General features: G+C 49.6%; 1 protein-coding gene across 1 annotated transcript; it reads left to right on the top strand.

Annotated features, from left to right (window-relative positions):
- The first annotated feature begins 3,250 nt into the window (after window positions 1-3,250).
- LOC135534050 (signal-induced proliferation-associated 1-like protein 1) lies at window positions 3,251-16,967 on the top strand. The gene is made up of 9 exons (XM_064961194.1): window positions 3,251-3,268; window positions 3,359-3,564; window positions 7,623-7,817; window positions 8,891-9,086; window positions 9,814-10,039; window positions 11,905-12,055; window positions 12,789-12,906; window positions 14,590-14,668; window positions 16,014-16,967. Exons 1-6 carry the CDS (start codon window positions 3,251-3,253, stop codon window positions 11,994-11,996), a joined length of 933 nt encoding a protein of 310 aa, XP_064817266.1. The 3' UTR covers window positions 11,997-12,055; window positions 12,789-12,906; window positions 14,590-14,668; window positions 16,014-16,967.
- Window positions 16,968-21,339: the final 4,372 nt, after the last annotated feature.

The raw sequence follows: 21,339 nt of genomic DNA, 5'->3' as shown, positions 1-21,339 counted from the left end.
TCTACAGTCCCTCTCTCTGTTTTCTACTGCTCTCTTCATCTCTTCAGTCCCTCTCTGTTTTCTACTGCTCTCTACAGTCCCCCTCTCTGTTTTCTACTGCTCTCTACAGTCCCTCTCTCTGTTTTCTACTGCTCTCTTCAGTCCCTCTCTGTTTTCTACTGCTCTATTCTGTCCCTCTCTGTTTTCTACTGCTCTCTTCATCTCTTCAGTCCTCCTCTCTGTTTTCTACTGCTCTCCATCTCTACAGTCCCTCTCTCAGTTTTCTACTGCTCTCTTCAGTCCCTCTGTTTTCTACTGCTCTCTTCAGTCCCTCTCTGTTCTCTACTGCTCTCTTCAGTCCCTCTCTGTTTTCTTCTGCTCTCTTCAGTCCCTCTGTTTTCTACTGCTCTCTTCATCTCTACAGTCCCCCTCTCTGTTTTCTACTGCTGTCTACAGTCCCTCTCTCTGTTTTCTACTGCTGTCTTCATCTCTACAGTCCCTCTCTCTGTTTTCTATCTGCATGATTTCTTCCAATGTATCCCCTTGTTCTCTACTCTCTCTCTCGCTCTCTCACTTACAGCCGTGTTTCCCCCTGGGTGCCATGCTCACTAATGGCCTGTCTATTTCTGTGTGGTTGTTGTTGCGTAACACCTGGCCAATTACTCTATAGCCTCATTTATTTACACACACACACAGATATATAGATATAGATACTTATATAGATATAGATATAGATATGTACAATGGGACAAAAAAGTATTTAGTCAGCCACCAATTGTGAAAGTTCTCCCACTTAAAAAGATGAGAGAAGCCTGTAATTTTCATCATAGGTACACTTCAACTATGACAGACAAAATGAGGCAAATCCAGAAAATCACATTGTAGGATTTTTAATGAATTTATTTGCAAATTATGGTGGAAAATAAGTATTTGGTCACCTACAAACAAGCAAGATTTCTGTCTCTAACAGACCTGTAACTTCTTCTTTAAGAGGCTCCTCTGTCCTCTACTTGTTACCTGTATTAATGGCACCTGTTTGAACTGTATATATATATCTATCTATACGGGCCTGGACATATATATATATATATATATATATATATATATATATGTGTGTATGTGTGTATGTGTGTATGTGTGTATGTGTGTATGTATGTATGTATGTATGTATGTATGTATGTATGTATGTATGTATGTATGTATGTATGTATGTATGTATGTATATGTATATATGTGTATATATATATATGTATATATGTGTATATATATATATGTATATATGTGTATATATATATATATGTATGTGTATGTGTATATGTGTATATATATATATGTATATATATGTATGTGTATGTGTATATGTGTGTGTGTGTAATTGGGGTCCTTGTCCATTTGGAAGACCCATTTGTGACCAAGCTTTAACTTCCTGCCTGATGTCTTGAGATGTTGCTTCAATATATCCACATAATTTTCCTCCCTCATGACGCTATCTATTTTGTGAAGTGCACCAGTCCCTCCTGCAGCAAAGCACCCCCAGAACATGATGCTGCCACCCCCGTGCTTCATGGTTGGGATGGTGTTCTTCAGCTTGCAAGCCTCCCTCTTTTTCCTCAAAACATAACGATGGTCATTATGGCCAAACAGTTCTATTTTTGTTTCATCAGACCAAAGATATTTCTCCAAAAACTACGATCTTTGTCCCCATGTGCAGTTGCAAACCGTAGTCTGGCTTTTTTATGGTGGTTTTGGAGCAGTGGCTTCTTCCTTGCTGAGTGGCCTTTCAGGGTATGTCGATATAGGACTCGTTTTACTGTGGATATAGATATTTTTGAACCTGTTTCCTCCAGCATCTTCACAAGGTCCTTAGGCTGCTGTTCTGGGATTTATTTGCACTTTTCGCACCAAAGTACGTTCATCTCCAGGAGACAGAACGTGTCTCCTTCCTGAGCGGTATGACAGCTGTGTGGTCCCATGGTGTTTATACTTGCATACTATTGTTTGTATAGATGAATGTGGTATCTTCAGGCATTTGGAAATTGCTCCCAAGGATGAATCGGACTTGTGGAGGTCTACAATTTTTTTCTCTGAGGTCTTGGCTGATTTCTTTTGGTTTTCCCATGATGTCAAGCAAAGAGGCACTGAGTTTGAAGGTAGGCCTTGAAATACATCCATAGGTACACCTTCAATTGAATCAAATTATGTCAATTATGTCAATCAGAAGCTTCTAAAGCCATGACACCATTTTCTGGAATTTTCCAAGCTGTTTTAAAGGCACAGTCAACTTAGTGTATGTGAACTTCTGACTTCAACTGTATGTAAGGCATGTCTAGATTATGTGATGAGATCATAGGGTGATCGTCACACACACTGTACGTGCGACTGTAGAATAGTGTAAACTAGATTATCAGGATATCTGGATCTGAGGACCGTGTGCGAAAGTCATGGTCCTTAGTGTGTGTTCACACTAGTGTGAACGTGTGTGTGTGTGTGTTTCCTTGCACTGTTGCTAACCTCAAACTTGTGTGTGTGTGTGTGTGTGTGTGTGTGTGTGTGTGTGTGTGTGTGTGTGTGTGTGTGTGTGTGTGTTTTTAGATTCTCCTGTGTCTAAGCCTGGTCCTGGGTACTCCGGAGCACCACGCATCCAGAGGCAGGAGCAGGTCATCCACCACTCCCCCAAGAAGAGCTCCCAGGTCAGGCTTCACTTCCCTGTCCTCACCCCTGTCCTCACTCCCCTGTCCTCACTCCCCTGTCCTCACTCCCCTGTCCTCACTCCCCTGTCCTCACTCCCTTGTCCTCACTCCCCTGTCCTCACTCCCCTGTCCTCACCCCCCTGTCCTCACCCCCTGTCCTCACCCCCTTGTCCTCACTCCCCTGTCCTCACTCCCTTGTCCTCACTCCCCTGTCCTCACTCCCTTGTCCTCACTCCCCTGTCCTCACCCCCCCCTCTCTCTCCCCTCTCTCTCTCTCGAGAGAGAGAGAGGAGAGGAGATGAGGAGAGCAGATGAGGATATCACTGATCTGAAGACATGTTCTCTTGTCCAGACTCCTGTCTAACCCATCTCTCTCCCCCCTCTCTCTCCCCCCTCTCTCTCTCCCTCTCTCTCGCCCCCCCCCCCCAGCCTGAGGGTCCCTACTCCAGCAGTAACACCCTGTCCAGCACGGCCTCCAGCGGGGGCCACAGCGACACCGACAAGTGGTCCGACCTGGGGGCCCCGGAGCACCAGGGAGGCCACTGACTCTGAACCCAACGGCCTGGGAGGGGGGTACCTCCATGGGGCCTCGGCCGACAGCGGGATAGACACCTCGTCTTACGGAGGGGGAGGGGCCACCCACACCCCCACCACGGGAGCTCTAGTTCCCTCTTGGCTCCTGGGGGTAGAGAGGGAGGGATAGAGCTCCATCCCCTTGGCATAGCCCCACTGAGGGGACAGGAGGGTGCTTGAGAGGTCCTCGACAACCGTGGAGTCCCCACAACCCCCATCGGAGAGGGGGAGAGAGAGAGGGGACTGCTAGGACTCCTCCTACACACCTGTTGGTTAGAGATAGCAGCTGGTTCAGTCTGAGTGACGCAGGGTCACACTCCAGGTGTGTAGTGTTTAAGACTTGAATACACACATGCATACAGCAGACACACACTCACCCTCAAACACTCCAGGTGTGTAGTGTTTAAGACTTGAATACACACATGCATACAGCAGACACACACTCACCCTCAAACACTCCAGGTGTGTAGTGTTTAAGACTTGAATACACACATGCATACAGCAGACACACACTCACCCTCAAACACTCCAGGTGTGTAGTGTTTAAGACTTGAATACACACATGCATACAGCAGACACACACTCACCCTCAAACACTCCAGGTGTGTAGTGTTTAAGACTTGAATACACACATGCATACAGCAGACACACACTCACCCTCAAACACTCCAGGTGTGTAGTGTTTAAGACTTGAATACACACATGCATACAGCAGACACACACTCACCCTCAAACACTCCAGGTGTGTAGTGTTTAAGACTTGAATACACACATGCATACAGCAGACACACACTCACCCTCAAACACTCCAGGTGTGTAGTGTTTAAGACTTGAATACACACATGCATACAGCAGACACACACTCACCCTCAAACACTCCAGGTGTGTAGTGTTTAAGACTTGAATACACACATGCATACAGCAGACACACACTCACCCTCAAACACTCCAGGTGTGTAGTGTTTAAGACTTGAATACACACATGCATACAGCAGACACACACACTCACCCTCAAACAATCCAGGTGTGTAGTGTTTAAGACTTGAATACACACATGCATACAGCAGACACACACTCACCCTCAAACACTCCAGGTGTGTAGTGTTTAAGACTTGAATACACACATGCATACAGCAGACACACACTCACCCTCAAACACTCCAGGTGTGTAGTGTTTAAGACTTGAATACACACATGCATACAGCAGACACACACTCACCCTCAAACACGTAACCTTTTTCAAAAACTCCCGTCTTTTAGCCATGATATTTGCTTGGTCCCTCCCGCTCTCTCTCCCCCACACTCTCTCTCTCAATTCAATTCAAGGGGCTTTATTGGCATGGGAAACATGTGTTAACATTGCCAAAGCAAGTGAGGTGGATAATAAACCTCTATCTATCTAAACTGATGGCTAATCTTTCAAGCAGTGGAGGTGAGGTGGAATATATCTTCAATCAGAAAGGGATACAAGTCTCTTCCCCAGAAGTACAATATAATGGCCTTGATACTTGATACTTGATACACAGTTAACAAAACCCACAGAGATGCTCGTTGATTAAAGCCTAGCTTGCTGATCGCACGATACCTGTGTACAGTGACGTTAGGACTGTGAGGAGGATATGTTGCACACTGTAATCTCTACACGTCCACTGCAAAGATGTGTGTTTATCTCCGTAGTTATTAGCTCGGTCTCTAGATTATTTCATTGGCATGTTACATTATTTTGGCCCTCGATGTCCGCTAGTTAAATCCACACTCTCTCTCTCTCCCCACTCTCACTCTCTCTCCCCTCTCTCTATCTCTCTCTCTCTCCCCACACTCTCTCTCTCCCCACTCTCTCTCTCTCCCCACACTCTCTCTCTCTCTCCCCACACTCTCTCTCTCTCCCCACACTCTCTCTCCCCACCACTCTCTCTCTCTCTCCCCACTCTCTCTCTCTCTCCCCACACTCTCTCTCTCTCCCCCACTCTCTCTCTCTCCCCCACACTCTCTCTCTCTCTCCCCACACTCTCTCTCTCTCCCCACTCTCTCTCTCTCTCCCCACACTCTCTCTCTCTCCCCACCACTCTCTCTCTCTCCCCACCACTCTCTCTCTCTCTCCCCCCACTCTCTCTCTCTCCCCACCTCTCTCTCTCCCCCCACCTCTCTCTCTCCCCCACCACTCTCTCTCTCCCCACCACTCTCTCTCTCTCCCCACCACTCTCTCTCTCCCCCACCACTCTCTCTCTCCCCACCACTCTCTCTCTCCCCCACCACTCTCTCTCTCACCACCACTCTCTCTCTCTCCCCACCACTCTCTCTCTCTCCCCCACCACTCTCTCTCTCTCCCCACCACTCTCTCTCTCTCCCCAACACTCTCTCTCTCTCCCCAACACTCTCTCTCTCCCCAACACTCTCTCTCTCTCCCCACACTCTCTCTCTCTCCCCACACTCTCTCTCTCTCCCACACTCTCTCTCTCTCCCACACACTCTCTCTCTCTCCCCACACTCTCTCTCTCTCCCCACACTCTCTCTCTCTCCCCACACTCTCTCTCTCTCCCCACACACTCTCTCTCTCTCCCCACACTCTCTCTCTCTCCCCACACTCTCTCTCTCTCTCCCCACACTCTCTCTCTCTCCCCACACTCTCTCTCTCTCCCCACACTCTCTCTCTCTCCCCACACTCTCTCTCTCTCCCCCACTCTCTCTCTCTCCCCACACTCTCTCTCTCTCCCCACACTCTCTCTCTCCCCCACACTCTCTCTCTCTCCCCACACTCTCTCTCTCTCCCCACACTCTCTCCCCACCACTCTCTCTCCCCACCGCTCTCTCTCTCTCCCCCCACCACGCTCTCTCTCTCTCCCCACCACGCTCTCTCTCTCTCTCTCCCCCACCACGCTCTCTCTCTCTCTCCCCACCACGCTCTCTCTCTCTCTCCCCACCACGCTCTCTCTCTCTCCCCACCACGCTCTCTCTCTCTCCCCCACCACTCTCTCTCTCTCTCTCTCCCCCACCTCTCTCTCTCTCTCTCTCCCCCCCACCACTCTCTCTCTCTCTCTCCCCACCACTCTCTCTCTCTCTCTCTCCCCACCACTCTCTCTCTCTCTCCCCACCACTCTCTCTCTACCCACCACGCTCTCTCTCTCTCTCCCCACCACGCTCTCTCTCTCTCTCCCCACCACGCTCTCTCTCTCTCCCCACCACGCTCTCTCTCTCCCCCACCACTCTCTCTCTCCCCCACCACTCTCTCTCTCTCCCCACCACTCTCTCTCTCTCTCTCTCCCCACCACTCACTCTCTCTCTCTCTCCCCACCACTCTCTCTCTCTCTCCCCACCACTCTCTCTCTCTTCCCACCACGCTCTCTCTCTCTCCCCACCACGCTCTCTCTCTCTCTCCCCACCACGCTCTCTCTCTCTCTCCCCACCACGCTCTCTCTCTCTCTCTCTCCCTACCACGCTCTCTCTCTCTCTCTCCCCACCACGCTCTCTCTCTCTCTCTCTCTCTCTCCTCTCCCCACCACGCTCTCTCTCTCTCCCCACCACGCTCTCTCTCTCTCCCCCACCACTCTCTCTGTCTCTCCCCACCACTCTCTCTCTCTCTCTCTCCCCAACACTCTCTCTCTCTCCCCACCACTCTCTCTCTCTCCCCACCACTCTCTCTCTTCCCCCACCACGCTCTCTCTCTCCCCACCACGCTCTCTCTCTCCCCCCCACCACGCTCTCTCTCTCTCCCCACCACGCTCTCTCTCTCTCTCTCCCTACCACGCTCTCTCTCTCTCCCACCACGCTCTCTCTCTCTCTCTCTCTCTCTCTCTCTCCCCACCACGCTCTCTCTCTCCCCCCACCACGCTCTCTCTCTCTCCCCACCACTCTCTCTCTCCCCCCCCCACCACTCACTCTCTCTCTCCCCCACCACTCTCTCTCTCTCTCTCTCCACCACTCTCTCTCTCCCCACCACTCTCTCTCTCTCCCCCACCACTCTCTCTCGCTCTCCCCACCACTCTCTCTCCCCCACCACTCTCTCTCTCCCCACCACTCTCTCTCTCCCCCATACTCTCTCTCCCCCCACCCCTCTCTCTCACCCCATACTCTCTCTCTCCTCACCCCCTCTCTCTCACCCCTCTCTCTCACCCCATACTCTCTCCCCCCCCCCCTCTCTCTCACCCCATACTCTCTCTCCCCCACCCCCTCTCTCTCCCCCATACTCTCTCTCCCCCCACCCCCTCTCTCTCCCCCATACTCTCTCTCTCCCCATACTCTCTCACCCAATACTCTCTCTCCCCCCACCCCCTCTCTCTCACCCCATACTCTCTCTCTCCCCACCCCCTCTCTTTCACCCCATACTCTCTCTCTCCCCACCCCCTCTCTTTCACCCCATACTCTCTCTCCCCCCACCCCCAGCTCCAGAGGCCATTCTGGCCACAGTTCCCCCCGTGAAGAGTCCTCTTCCTCTGCCACCTCCCCTTGCTCCCAGACGTCGGTCTCCCCCAGCCCCAAGACCTTCTACCCCCGTCAGGGAGCCACCTCCAAGTACCTGATCGGCTGGAGGAAGCCAGGATCCACCATCAACTCTGTTGACTTCGGAGACAACCGCAGGTAAGGCCAGGAGGGACAGGTGTTCTATTGAATGTGTGACACCATAACCTTGTGTGAACTCTCTGAATACTTGATCCACACCTTGTGGCCAAATGGGGATATTACAATGCTTTTAACATCAAGTTGAGTTGAAATGTGATGAGGAACTCTGTACCAGATGAAAATCTATTAGATTTATTTTAAGGCTCACTGCCTGGTTTTCTGCCTGGTTTACTGCCTGGCTCACTGCCTGGCTCACTGCCTGGCTCACTGCCTGGCTCACTGCCTGGCTCACTGCCTGGCTCACTGCCTGGTTTACTGCCTGGCTCACTGCCTGGTTTACTGCCTGGCTCACTGCCTGGCTCACTGCCTGGCTCACTGCCTGGCTCACTGCCTGGCTCACTGCCTGGTTTACTGCCTGGCTCACTGCCTGGTTTACTGCCTGGCTCACTGCCTGGCTCACTGCCTGGCTCACTGCCTGGTTTACTGCCTGGCTCACTGCCTGGCTCACTGCCTGACTTACTGCTTGGTTTTCTGCCTGGCTCACTGCCTGGCTCACTGCCTGGCTCACTGCCTGGCTCACTGCCTGGTTTACTGCCTGGTTTACTGCCTGGTTTACTGCCTGGTTTACTGCCTGGCTCACTGCCTGGCTCACTGCCTGGCTCACTGCCTGGTTTACTGCCTGGTTTACTGCCTGGCTCACTGCCTGGCTCACTGCCTGGTTTACTGCCTGGCGTACTGCCTGGTTTACTGCCTGGTTTACTGCCTGGTTTACTGCCTGGCTTACTGCCTGGCTTACTGCCTGGTTCACTGCCTGGTTTACTGCCTGGTTTACTGCCTGGCTCACTGCCTTGTTTACTTCCTGGCTCACTGCCTGGTTTACTGCCTGGTTCACTGCCTGGTTCACTACCTGGTTCACTACCTGGTTTACTGCCTGGCTTACTGCCTGGCTTACTGCCTGGTTCACTACCTGGTTTACTGCCTGGTTTACTGCCTGGTGTGTGTTACCAGGACAGTATTGAAGCAGCAGCATGTATTTACATTTTTAACACTGTTACCTGACCTCTAACCCCTCCATGTTGATGAATTACCAGGAAGTCCCCGGGGGAGGGAGGAGGAGGAAGTGGAGGAGAGGGGGGTGGAGGTCAGGGTGGGGTCGGTGTTCAGAGCAGACCTCATCACTCCCCCCAGCCACACCTCACCCACGCTAAGACCAGTGCAGAGGATGATATGAAGCGACTGAGTCCAGACAGCCCCCTCAAACACAGACGGCACAAGGCCAAGGATAAGGTACATGCAGGGTGGGTGGGGAGGATATGAAGAGACCAGACACATATATATACACACACACACACACACACACACACACACACACACACACACACACACACACACACATATATATATTTAAATATATTTCTATATATATATATATATATATATAGAAATATATTTATATATATATATATATATATATATATAGAAATATATATATATAGAAATATATATATATAGAAATATATATATAGAAATATATAGAAATATATATATATAGAAATATATATATATAGAAATATATATATATAGAAATATATATATATATATATAGAAATATATATATATAAAATATATATATATATATATAGAAATATATAGAAATATATATATATATAGAAATATATATATATATATATATATAAAATATATATATATATATATAGAAATATATATTTATATAATATAAATATATAATATACACACTATATATAAACACACAGTGTATATATAGTATGTGTGTATATATACCATGTGTGTGTATAGTATATATATATATATAGTGTGTATATTATTACATTACATTTTATATGTGGGTACAATGAGATCATGCAGTGTACAGACAGCAGACCAGGGACTTCTGCAATGTTCGAATTGAAATCCTTCTGCTAGTGTGTTTTCATGAAATTGACTTGTAACAGCAGGACTTACCAGTCTGACTCTCTTCGCTCCCTCCCTCCAGTCCTCCTCAGGCCAGCCCCCTACCCGTCGATCACTCCACCGCACCCTGTCTGATGAGAGCATCTACCGGGGCCAGCGTGTCCCCTCTCTGAGGCTGGGGGACCTCGAACCAGACCCCAGCCTGGCTAGTGACGTGCTGTTCAGCTGCTCCACGTTGCCACGCTCTCCCACCACCCGCGGGGTGCCCCTCAGACGACCTTCGTACAAACTGGGGATCAAACTCCATGGTGAGACTGTTCCAGTTCACTTGAACCCTGCTTCCAAACCCTTTTGATTACTGACTATTGAGTAACACACCTGTTCTTGACTCCATCACATGCATTTGAAGTCGGAAGTATACAGACATTTAGGTTGGAGTCATTAAAACTCATGTTTCAACCACTCCACAAATTTCTTGTTAACAAACTATAGTTTTGGCAAGTCGGTTAGGACATCTACTTTGTTCATGACACAAGTCACTTGGAAAATTCCAGAAAATGAGGTGTACCTGTGGATGTATTTCAAGGCCTACCTTCAAACTCAGTGCCTGTTTGCTTGACATCATGGGAAAGTCAAACGAAATCAGCCAAGATTTCAGAAAAAAAACATTGTAGACCTCCACAAGTCTGATTCATCCTTGGGAGCAATTTCCAAATGCCTGAAGATACCACATTCATCTGTACAAACAATAGTATGCAAGTATAAACACAGTGAGACCACGCAGCCGTCATACCGCTCAGGAAGGAGACTCGTTCTGTCTCCGAGAGATGAACGTACTTTGGTGTGAAAAGTGCAAATCAATCCCAGAACAGCAGCAAAGAACCATGTGAAGATGCTGGAGGAAACGGGTACAAAAGTATCTTTATCCACAGTAAAACGAGTCCTATATCGATATAACCTGAAAGGCCGCTCAGCAAGGAAGAAGCCACTGCTCCAAAACCACCATAAAAAAGCCAGACCAAAGTTTGCAACTGCACATGGGGACAAAGATTGTACTTTTTGGAGAAATGTCCTCTGGTCTGATGAAACAAAAATAGAACTGTTTGGCCATAGTGACCATCGTTATGTTTGGAGGAAAAAGGGGAGGCTTGCAAGCCTAAGAACACCATCCCAACCATGAAGCACGGGGGTAGCAGAATCATGTTGTGGGGGTGTTTTGCTGCAGGAGGGACTGGTGCACTTCACAAAATAGATGGCATCATGAGGCAGGAAAATTATGTGGATATATTGAAGCAACATCTCAAGATATCAGTCAGGAAGTTAAAGCTTTTTCGCAAATGAGTCCTCCAAATGGACACTGACCCCAAGCAAACCTCCAAAGTTGTGGAGAAATGGCTTAAGGACAACAAAGTCAAGATATTGGAGTGGCCATCACAAAGCCCTGATCTCAATCCTATAGAAACTTTGTGGGCAGAACTGAAAAAGTGTGTGTGAGCAAGGAGGCCTACAAACCTGACTTAGTTACACCAGCTCTGTCAGGAGGAACTTATTGTGGGAAGCTTGTGGAAGGCTACCCAAAACGTTTGACCCAAGTTAAACAACTTAAAGGCAATGCTACCAAATACTAATTGAGTGTATGAAAACTTCTGACCCACTGGGAATGTGATGAAAGAAATGAAAGCTGAAATAAATAATTCTCTCTACTATTATTCTGACATTTCACCTTCTTAAAATAAAGTGGTGATCCTAACTGACCTAAAACAGGGAATTTTTACTAGGATTAAAATGTCAGTAATTGTGAAAAACTGAGTTTAAATGTATTTGGCTAAGGTGTATTTAAACTTCCGACTTCAACTGTAGAATATATTAACGTGGTCATTGGTTTCTAAAATACAACTGTGGACAGTGGACGACTTGGAATGACATGGGAAGCTTCGATGGAGGACTTTGTGAGCATGGTGTTTGCTGTGATGCCAGTTGGAGCTGCAGCTGTGTATCTGCTGCCCCCTGCTGGTAGAAAAGCTCATGTTGTACAAATATAAAACAGCAACGTGTTATGAAACTATCTCATGGACTAGTGTGCATGGTTGAACAACATTGTCACAAAGTTTGTCTTCTCGTGGTTAGTAATGTCTCTGGCTCTAACCTGTCCCCCACTGTGCTGTTTCTCCAGGTGACCTATCTGCGTCTGACACATCATTGGCTGAGATGGTTGAGCGTCAGCGCCACCCCCTCCCCCAGGAGCTGATGCCCCTCCCCCTCTGAGAGCAGGGACAGCCCCCTGGACTGGACCCACCTGGTGGATGTGGCCAGCACCTTTGAGAGTAATTACAGTAATATTTAGATTTATATGGCTTCCTTTGAAACAATGGAAGGTATAACTGGATTGTGGCTTGACCTTTAACCCAATTTAACCTCCTTATAATATATACTTAATCTGTTCTCCCTCTCCTTCTGTGTCCTCTCCTTCTGTGTCCTCTCCTTCTGTGTCCTCTCCTTCTGTGTCCTCTCTCTCTCTGTGTCCTCTCTCTCTCTCTGTGTCTCTCTCTCTGTGTCCTCTCTCTCTCTGTGTCCTCTCTCTCTCTCTCTCTCTGTGTCCTCTCTCTCTCTCTCTCTCTCTCTCTCTCTCTCTGTGTCCTCTCTCTCTCTCTCTGTGTCCTCTCTCTCTCTCTCTCTCTCTGTGTCCTCTCTCTCTCTCTCTCTCTGTGTCCTCTCTCTCTCTCTGTGTGTCCTCTCTCTCTGTGTGTCCTCTCTCTCTGTCTGTCTCTCTCTCTCTGTCTCTCTCTCTCTGTCTCTCTCTCTCTCTCTCTCTCTCTCTCTCTCTCTCTGTCTCTCTCTCTCTCTCTCTCTGTTCTCTCTCTCTCTGTTATTTCTCTCTCTCTCTGTCTCTCTCTCTGTTCTCTTACTCTCTCTCTGTTCTCTTACTCTCTCTCTGTTCTCTTACTCTGTCTCTCTGTCTCTGTATCTCTGTCTCTGTCTCTCTGTCTCTCTGTCGCTCTGTCTCTCTGTCTCTCTGTGTGTGTGTGTGTCCTGTCCTCTTTCTCTCTCTCTGTCCAGTCCAGAGAGGGTTTGTGTTCAGTGATTCTAACCCCAGAGGTAGTGGAGCCTCCAGCCCTCACCAGTCACAGCCCAGCCTGGAGATACAGCTTGGCCCTCTATCAAGACCCTCATCCAGGTAACCCACACCTGATACAGCCTGGCCCTCACCCAGGTAACCCACACCAGGTAACCCACACCAGACACAGCCTGGCCCTCACCCAGGTAACCCTCACCAGGTAACCCTCACCAGGTAACCCACACCAGGTAACCCACACCAGGTAACCCACACCAGGTAACCCACACCAGGTAACCCACACCAGGTAACCCTCACCAGGTAACCCACACCAGGTAACCCACACCAGGTAACCCACACCAGGTAACCCTCACCAGGTAACCCACACCAGGTAACCCACACCAGGTAACCCTCACCAGGTAACCCTCACCAGGTAACCCTCACCAGGTAACCCTCACCAGGTAACCCACACCAGGTAACCCACACCAGGTAACCCTCACCAGGTAACCCTCACCAGGTAACCCTCACCAGGTAACCCACACCAGGTAACCCACACCAGGTAACCCACACCAGGTAACCCTCACCAGGTAACCCACACCAGGTAACCCACACCAGGTAACCCACACCAGGTAACCCTCACCAGGTAACCCTCACCAGGTAACCCTCACCAGGTAACCCACACCAGGTAACCCACACCAGGTAACCCACACCAGGTAACCCTCACCAGGTAACCCACACCAGGTAACCCACACCAGGTAACCCACACCAGGTAACCCACACCAGGTAACCCTCACCAGGTAACCCACACCAGGTAACCCACACCAGGTAACCCTCACCAGGTAACCCACACCAGGTAACCCACACCAGGTAACCCACACCAGGTAACCCACACCAGGTAACCCACACCAGGTAACCCTCACCAGGTAACCCTCACCAGGTAACCCTCACCAGGTAACCCTCACCAGGTAACCCTCACCCAGGTAACCCTCACCCAGGTAACCCTCACCAGGTAACCCTCACCAGGTAACCCACACTTCCGCTCCATTCATGTTGACAGTGGCAGCAGTATTCTGTTAAATTATTTCCAAACATTTGAATCCTGCTTGTCAGAGACTGCAAGTTTTTGAAATAGTTTCTGAAGGCTTGAAGATACGGTGTGTGTTCCCATCCTGACTACTCATAGTTATTACTAGATGTGTTTTAGATGATGCCAGATCTCCCATCCTGACTACTCGTAGTTATTACTCAATGTGTTATAGATGATGCCAGATCTCCCATCCTGACTACTCGTAGTTATTACTAGATGTGTTTTAGATGATGCCAGATCTCCCATCCTGGCTACTAGTAGTTATTACTAGATGTGTTTTAGATGATGCCAGATCTCCCATCCTGGCTACTAGTAGTTATTACTAGATGTGTTTTAGATGATGCCAGATCTCCCATCCTGACTACTAGTAGTTATTACTAGATGTGTTTTAGATGATGCCAGATCTCCCATCCTGACTACTAGTAGTTATTACTAGATGTGTTTTAGATGATGCCAGATCTCCCATCCTGACTACTAGTAGTTATTACTAGATGTGTTTTAGATGATGCCAGATCTCCCATCCTGACTACTAGTAGTTATTACTAGATGTGTTTTAGATGATGCCAGATCTCCCATCCTGGCTACTAGTAGTTATTACTAGATGTGTTTTAGATGATGCCAGATCTCCCATCCTGACTACTAGTAGTTATTACTAGATGTGTTATTAGGTGATGCCAGATGTCATGTGTTCGGATGTGTGTTTGTCACTCTTCCCCCAGTGAGGGTCCTGCAGGTTTGGAGAGGAAGTTGACCAAGCTGGAAGCCATGGTTAGGATGCTGCAGGATGACCTGAAGAAGGTAAAACACCAGCACACACACAACATAGGTCTCCTCTCTCTCTGTCGTCGTTTCAGCAGATTGATGGGAAAAATGGTCGTCAATAACCACACGAATCAATACATGCACTTTAACTCAGAAACTAACCATGAAGACAACAAGGTTCAAACTAATGGACTACTCTGGATGATCAGATCGGTGTGTGTACTGGCTCTCACAAAAATACACACGCACATACACACTCTAACTTCTGTACTTTCTGAACCTTTAGCTGTGTCCGATCTCTACGTTTGTCAAAGCTGCCTACTGTTTTCTGATTTGGAACAAACTTGGTCACAGTTTTCTGTCCTTTTCGTTAGTGAAGCAGCAGTTTGTGTCATTCCCGGTGGTTTAGATACAATCTGTTATACAATGTTGCTAAACTCTAACTCCTCTCTCTCCCTACCCCTCTCTCTCCCTCTATCCCTCCTCCCTCTCTCCCTCCCCCTCTCTCTCCCTCTATCCCTCCTCCCTCTCTCCCTCCCCCCCTCTCTCCCTCTATCCCTCCCCCTCTCTCTCCCTCTATCCCTCCCCCTCTCTTTCCCTCTATCCCTCCCTCCCCCTCTCTCTCTCCCCCCTCTCTCCCCCTCTCTCTCCATCTATCCCTCCTCCCTCTCTCCCTCCCCCTCTCTCTCCCTCTATCCCTCCTCCCTCTCTCCCTCCTCCCTCTCCCCAATCACTCCTCTCCCCCTCCCTCCCTCCTCTCTCACTCTCCTTCTCCCTCTTCCTCTCTATCCCTCTCCCTCCTCTTTCTCCCCTCCCTCCTCTCTCCGCCTCCTCTTTCTCCCCTCCCTCCTCTCTCTCCGCCTCCCTCCTCTCTCTCCGCCTCCCTCCTCTCTCCCCCTCCCTCTATCCCTCCAACCCTCCTTCCCCCCTCCTCTCTCATCCTCTTTCTCCCTCTACCTCTCTCTATCCCTCCACCTCTCTCTATCCCTCCCATTATCTCTCCTTTCCTCCCCTCCCTCCTTTCCTTCCCTCACTCCTTCTCCTTTCCTTCCCTCTCTCCTTCTCCCTTTCCTTCCCTCCCTCCTCCTCCCTCTCTTCTCCTCCCTTTCCTTTCCTTCCTTCTCTCCTCTTCCCTCTCCTTTCCTTCCCTCTCTCCTTTCCTTCCCTCCCTCCTCCTTTCCTTCCCTCCCTCTCCTTTCCTTCCTTCTTTCCTCTTCCCTCTCCTCTTCTTTCCTTCCCTCCCTCCTCCTCCCTCTCCTTTCCTTCCCACTCTCCTCTTCCCTCTCCTTTCCCTCCTTCCCTCCCTCCTCCTTTCCTTCCTTCGCTCCCTCTCCATCCTTCCCTCCCTCCTCCTCCCTCTCCTTTCCTTCCCTCCCTGTAGGAGCGTGAGGAGAAGCAGCGTCTCCATCTACAGATCAAGATGCTATGGGAAGATAACCAGCGGCTGCAGGAGGAGTCCCAGAGCTCTGCTGCCAAACTCAAGAAGTTCACAGAGTGGGTTTTCAACACCATCGACATGAACTGAGACAGAAGAGAGAGAGACAGAAGAGAGAGAGACAGAAGAGAGAGAGACAGGAGAGAGAGAGAGAGAGACAGGAGAGAGAGAGAGAGACAGGAGAGAGAGAGAGAGAGACAGGAGAGAGAGAGAGAGAGACAGGAGAGAGAGAGAGGGACAGAGGAGGAGAGAGTGAGGTGATGAAGAGGACTTTTCAACTGGATGGAGAAGAGGAAGAGAGAGTGAGGAAGAGGAAGAGAGAGTGAGGAAGAGGAAGAGAGAGTGAGGAAGAGGAAGAGAGAGTGAGGAAGAGGAAGAGAGAGTGAGGAAGAGGAAGAGAGAGTGAGGTAGAGGAAGAGAGGGTGAGGAAGAGGAAGGGTGAGGAAGAGGAAGAGAGGGTGAGGAAGAGAGTGAGGAGAGGGAGAAGAGGAAGAGAGAGTGAGGAGAGGGAGAAGAGGAAGAGAGAAAGTGATTGTCCTTGACTCGAGCCAAACATCGGGACCAGTGCCAACCACCCCAAAACCATTACCTCCTTCTCCCTGGAACTCGCTGAAGGACCCCTCAACCCCTAGTGTCTCCCCTCCTACCCTCGGTCTTCAGTAAAGTTCCCTTCTCACACTCAGGACCAGAGCCTAGAAGGACAGTGTTGTTGTGGTAAATAACCCCCTCCTCACACACTGGCTGAGGAGGTGTGTATTTGTAATGTGATTTCAGCCCAGAAATACTAGAGCTTAGAACACTGGAGCGTTGTCTCCTCGTCTCCTCCCACAGCGTCTGAGCTGACTTCACTCTGGGAGTGGTAGGAGGACAAAGAGAGTTTTGTTTACCCACTAGACCACACTAACTGTAACAGCCCCTTGTGGAAACTGGAATCGCTCCTCTCTCTTTCCTCTCTCTTTCCTCTCTCTTTCCTCTCTCTTTCCTCTCTCTTTCCTCTCTCTTTCCTCTCTCTTTCCTCTCTCTTTCCTCTCTCTTTCCTCTCTCTTTCCTCTCTCTTTCCTCTCTCCTCCCTCTCTCCTCCCTCTCTCCTCTCTCCTCCCTCTCTCCTCCCTCTCTCCTCCCTCTGTCCCCTCTCTCTCCCCTCTCTCTTCCCTCTCTCTTCCCTCTCTTTTCACTCTCTCCTCCCTCTCCTCCTTCTCCTCTCTCTCCTTTCTCTCCTCTCTCTTCCCTCTCTCCTCTCTCTTTCTCCTCTCTTCCCTCTCTCCTCTCCTCTCTCTCCTCTCTCTACCTCTCTCTTCCCTCTCTCGTCTTCCCTCTCTCCTCTCTCTTCCCTCTCTCCCTCCTCTCTCTTCCCTCTCCTCTCTTCCCTCTCTTCTCTCTCTCCTCTCTCTCCCCCTCTCCTCTCTTCCCTCTCTCTTCCCCCTCTCCTCTCTCTTCTCTCTCCCCTCTCTCCTCTCTCTTCCCTCTCTCTTCCCTCTCCCTCTCTCCTCTCTTCCCTCTCTCCTCTCTCCTCTCTCTTCTCTCTCTCCTCTCATCCCTCTCTCCTCTCCTCTTTCTACCTCTCTCTCTCCCTCTCTCTTTCCTCTCTCCTCTCTCTTTCCTCTCTCCTCTTCCCTCTCTCCTCTCTCTTCCCTCTCTCTCTTCCCTCTCTCCCTCCTCTCTCTTCCCTCTCCCCCTCTCCTCTCTTCCCTCTCTCTTCCCTCTCTCTTCCCTCTCTCTTCCCTCTCTCTTCCCTCTCTCTTCCCTCTCTCTTCCCTCTCTCTTCCCTCTCTCCTCTCTTCCCTCTCTCCTCTCTTCCCTCTCTCCTCTCTCTACCTCTCTCTTCCCTCTCTCCTCTCTCATCCCTCTCTCCTCTCTCACCCCTCTCCTCTCTCGTCCCTCTCTCCTCTCTTCCCTCTCTCTTCCCTCTCTCCTCCCTCTGCTCCTTCTCCCTCTCTCCCTCTCCTTCTCTGCTCCCTCTCCTTCTCTGCTCCCTCTCCTTCTCTGCTCCCTCTCCTTCTCTGCTCCCTCTCTCCTTCTCTGCTCCCTCTCTCCTTCTCTGCTCCCTCTCTCCTTCTCTGCTCCCTCTCTCCTTCTCTGCTCCCTCTCTCCTTCTCTGCTCCCTCTCTCCTTCTCTGCTCCCTCTCTCCTTCTCTGCTCCCTCTCTCCTTCTCTCTTCCCTCTCTCCTTCTCTCTTCCCTCTCTCCTTCTCTCCTCCCTCTCTCCTTCTCTCCTCCCTCTCTCCTTCTCTGCTCCCTCTCTCCTTCTCTGCTCCCTCTCTCCTTCTCTGCTCCCTCTCTCCTTCTCTGCTCCCTCTCTCCTTCTCTGCTCCTTCTCTCCTCCATCTCTCCTTCTCTCCTCCCTCTCTCCTTCTCTGCTCCCTCTCCTTCACTCCTCTCCAAACCCTGACTCATCTAATGCTACCTCTGTCTACACTATCCCACTAAACAGGTAGACAGATGGAGGGAATAGACAGACAGCCCTGCCTGCTGTTTTCTGTCCAATCACATTCCTCTACACACATACAGATCTTCGTCTTCACCCGTTTCTATTGGACCAACCAAGTAGAGAGAATGAAGAGCCAGCAATCCAGGTACCAACTGGGTTAACGAGGTGTCTATGGAAGCCTGGACATTCTGACCAAGGGATTGTGTCTGCTTTGGACCAGAGTATTGAGCATGTGCTTCTAACATTTGAAAGAGAACTTTCCAAGAGTCTGGAAAAATACATATTTTGGCAGTTGGAGTTTTGTCAATCCCGTCTCGGCACCACATTGCCCTCCCAACTAGTCTCATTGACCAGTAGTGTGTTACAACCCCTCCCCAAACCACACTCTGACCCTCCCCAAACCACACTCTGCCCCTCCCCAAATCACACTCCGCCCCTCCCCAAACCACACTCTGACCCTCCCCAAACCACACTCTGACCCTCCCCAAACCACACTCTGCACCCTCCCAACCCACACTCTGACCCCACCCCCAAACCACACTCTGACCCCACCCCCAAACCACACTCTGACCCTCCCCAAACCACACTCTGCACCCTCCCAACCCACACTCTGACCCCACCCCCAAACCACACTCTGACCCCACCCCCAAACCACACTCTGACCCTCCCCAAACCACACTCTGACCCTCCCCAAACCACACTCTGACCCTCCCAACCACACTCTGACCCTCCCCAAACCACACTCTGACCCTCCCCAAACCACACTCTGACCCCCCAACCACACTCTGACCCTCCCAACCACACTCTGACCCCCCAACCACACTCTGCACCCTCCCAACCCACACTCTGACCCCACCCCAAACCACACTCTGACCCTCCCAACCACACTCTGACCCCCCCAACCACACTCTGACCCTCCCAACCACACTCTGACCCCCCCCTCAGAAACATCCGGCATCCTCGATCTCAGAATCCATTGTGTCGGCGCTTGTGACACTTTGAAACTTCGTTCCAGGTTTGTTAAATAACCAAGTCATCAACAGCGGAGAGAGATGCCGTGGTCAGATGACATGGCTGAAATCAGTACTATATTGCAGAACGGTGTTTTAAAAAGCAATAAAGCACGGAACATAACCAGACTTCCTGTTCCGTTTACAAGAGAAGTTCTGAGGACCAGTAGGCTTGAAACGCCCGTTTTACTTCAAAGCAGAGTGATGGAATAGCAGTGGGACGTCTCCATCTTTTTGGTGTACGGCGCGATGAAGAAGAGAACAATGAAGAAGAGAACGATGAAGAAGAGAACAATGAAGAAGAGAACGATGAAGAAGAGAGAGGATTCTTCTCTTTCCCCCCCACCATCTCAAGGAATGTGATTCACTTCTAAATCGTTTTAAATCGGGAAGCATTTTTTTTTGGGGGGGGGGGATTTTATTTATTTCTTTGTATTATAAAAAAAAAAATCTATAAATAAGTTGCTCTTATTGCGTACAGTACAACTGACGTCGTCAGTGTTTAGTTTTCTCTTAGAAAATGTCATTATTTTATTATCTAAATGGCTTTGATTCTTTCCATTCTTGCTTTTAAAGCCTGACATTATGGTTTCTACTAGCTCTGGTCCAGGGCATTAGTCCGTGTTCCTCCACTCCTGTTAGTAGAGAAACATACGCTTACACCCTGGACCAGAGCTAGCTTCCTATATAATTAATATCTCGTTTTGTGGTGCCAGAGCCTGCTGTTGTGTTGCTTACAGTGCCCTCCAGTGGTGAAAAGTGGAAGTGTCACTCAACATAAAATAATCAATGTGCTGCCATGATCCATCCTCTTGTGTATTAAAACACCTCTCTGTCTCTATAGTCAGAAACGACAGTCGTTTTATTCAGTTCAACCCTCACAGATAAAGGAAGAAAGGATAACTGTGTGATTCAATCTGAACCCCTCAACATTGTCAAGCTACTCGAGGCTGCAATACAGGTGTCTGAGAACAATAGAGTACAAAGATATGTTGTTGTTTTTGTTGTTGTTGTTGTTTTGGGTGTGAATGAATGTGTTAGATTGAATCTATCTCCGTGTAGTCTGTGTTCTTCATCCACTGGTGTGGAGTCATGACTTGGATCCTGGCTCCTATGGTCACAGTTGGCATGACGACACAAACCGGTCTGGCTAAGAAAACACCTGTGTCACTCATAAAATGGACGGCTACCTGGTATAAAACACACACACTTCAACGTGTCGAGTTTCTTTTGAAGCTGTTGCTAGGCTGTAGTATGACAATAAAGGACAGGTCTTTCCACCTCCATAGAGACACTGTTACATCAGACAGACAGACAGACTGACAGACACACACCAGGGAGGGGAACAATTAGTCATCATTCAGGTGTGTGTGTCTTGTGTCAGTGTGTGTGTGTCTTGTATCAGTGTGTGTGTGTGTGTGTGTGATGGGTATTGCTAAATACCTCTGTTGGGGTGAGGGGTCTCTGACCTCTGTTGGAGTGAGGGGGTCTCTGACCTCTGTTGGGGTGAGGGGGTCTCTGACCTCTGTTGGGGTGAGGGGGTCTCTGACCTCTGTTGGGGTGAGGGGGTCTCTGACCTCTGTTGGGGTGAGGGGGTCTCTGACCTCTGTTGGGGTGAGGGGTCTCTGACCTCTGGAGTGAGGGGGTCTCTGACCTCTGTTGGGGTGAGGGGGTCTCTGACCTCTGTTGGAGTGAGGGGTCTCTGACCTCTGTTGGGGTGAGGGGGTCTCTGACCTCTGTTGGGGTGAGGGGTCTCTGACCTCTGGAGTGAGGGGTCTCTGACCTCTGGAGTGAGGGGGTCTCTGACCTCTGATGGGGTGAGGGGGTCTCTGACC

This window comes from Oncorhynchus masou, unplaced genomic scaffold (genome assembly GCF_036934945.1).
Source record: "Oncorhynchus masou masou isolate Uvic2021 unplaced genomic scaffold, UVic_Omas_1.1 unplaced_scaffold_2949, whole genome shotgun sequence".
NCBI classification, from domain to species: domain Eukaryota; kingdom Metazoa; phylum Chordata; class Actinopteri; order Salmoniformes; family Salmonidae; genus Oncorhynchus; species Oncorhynchus masou.
Note: the sequence above shows the minus strand (reverse complement) of the source record. Positions and strands in the feature narration are given on the sequence as shown.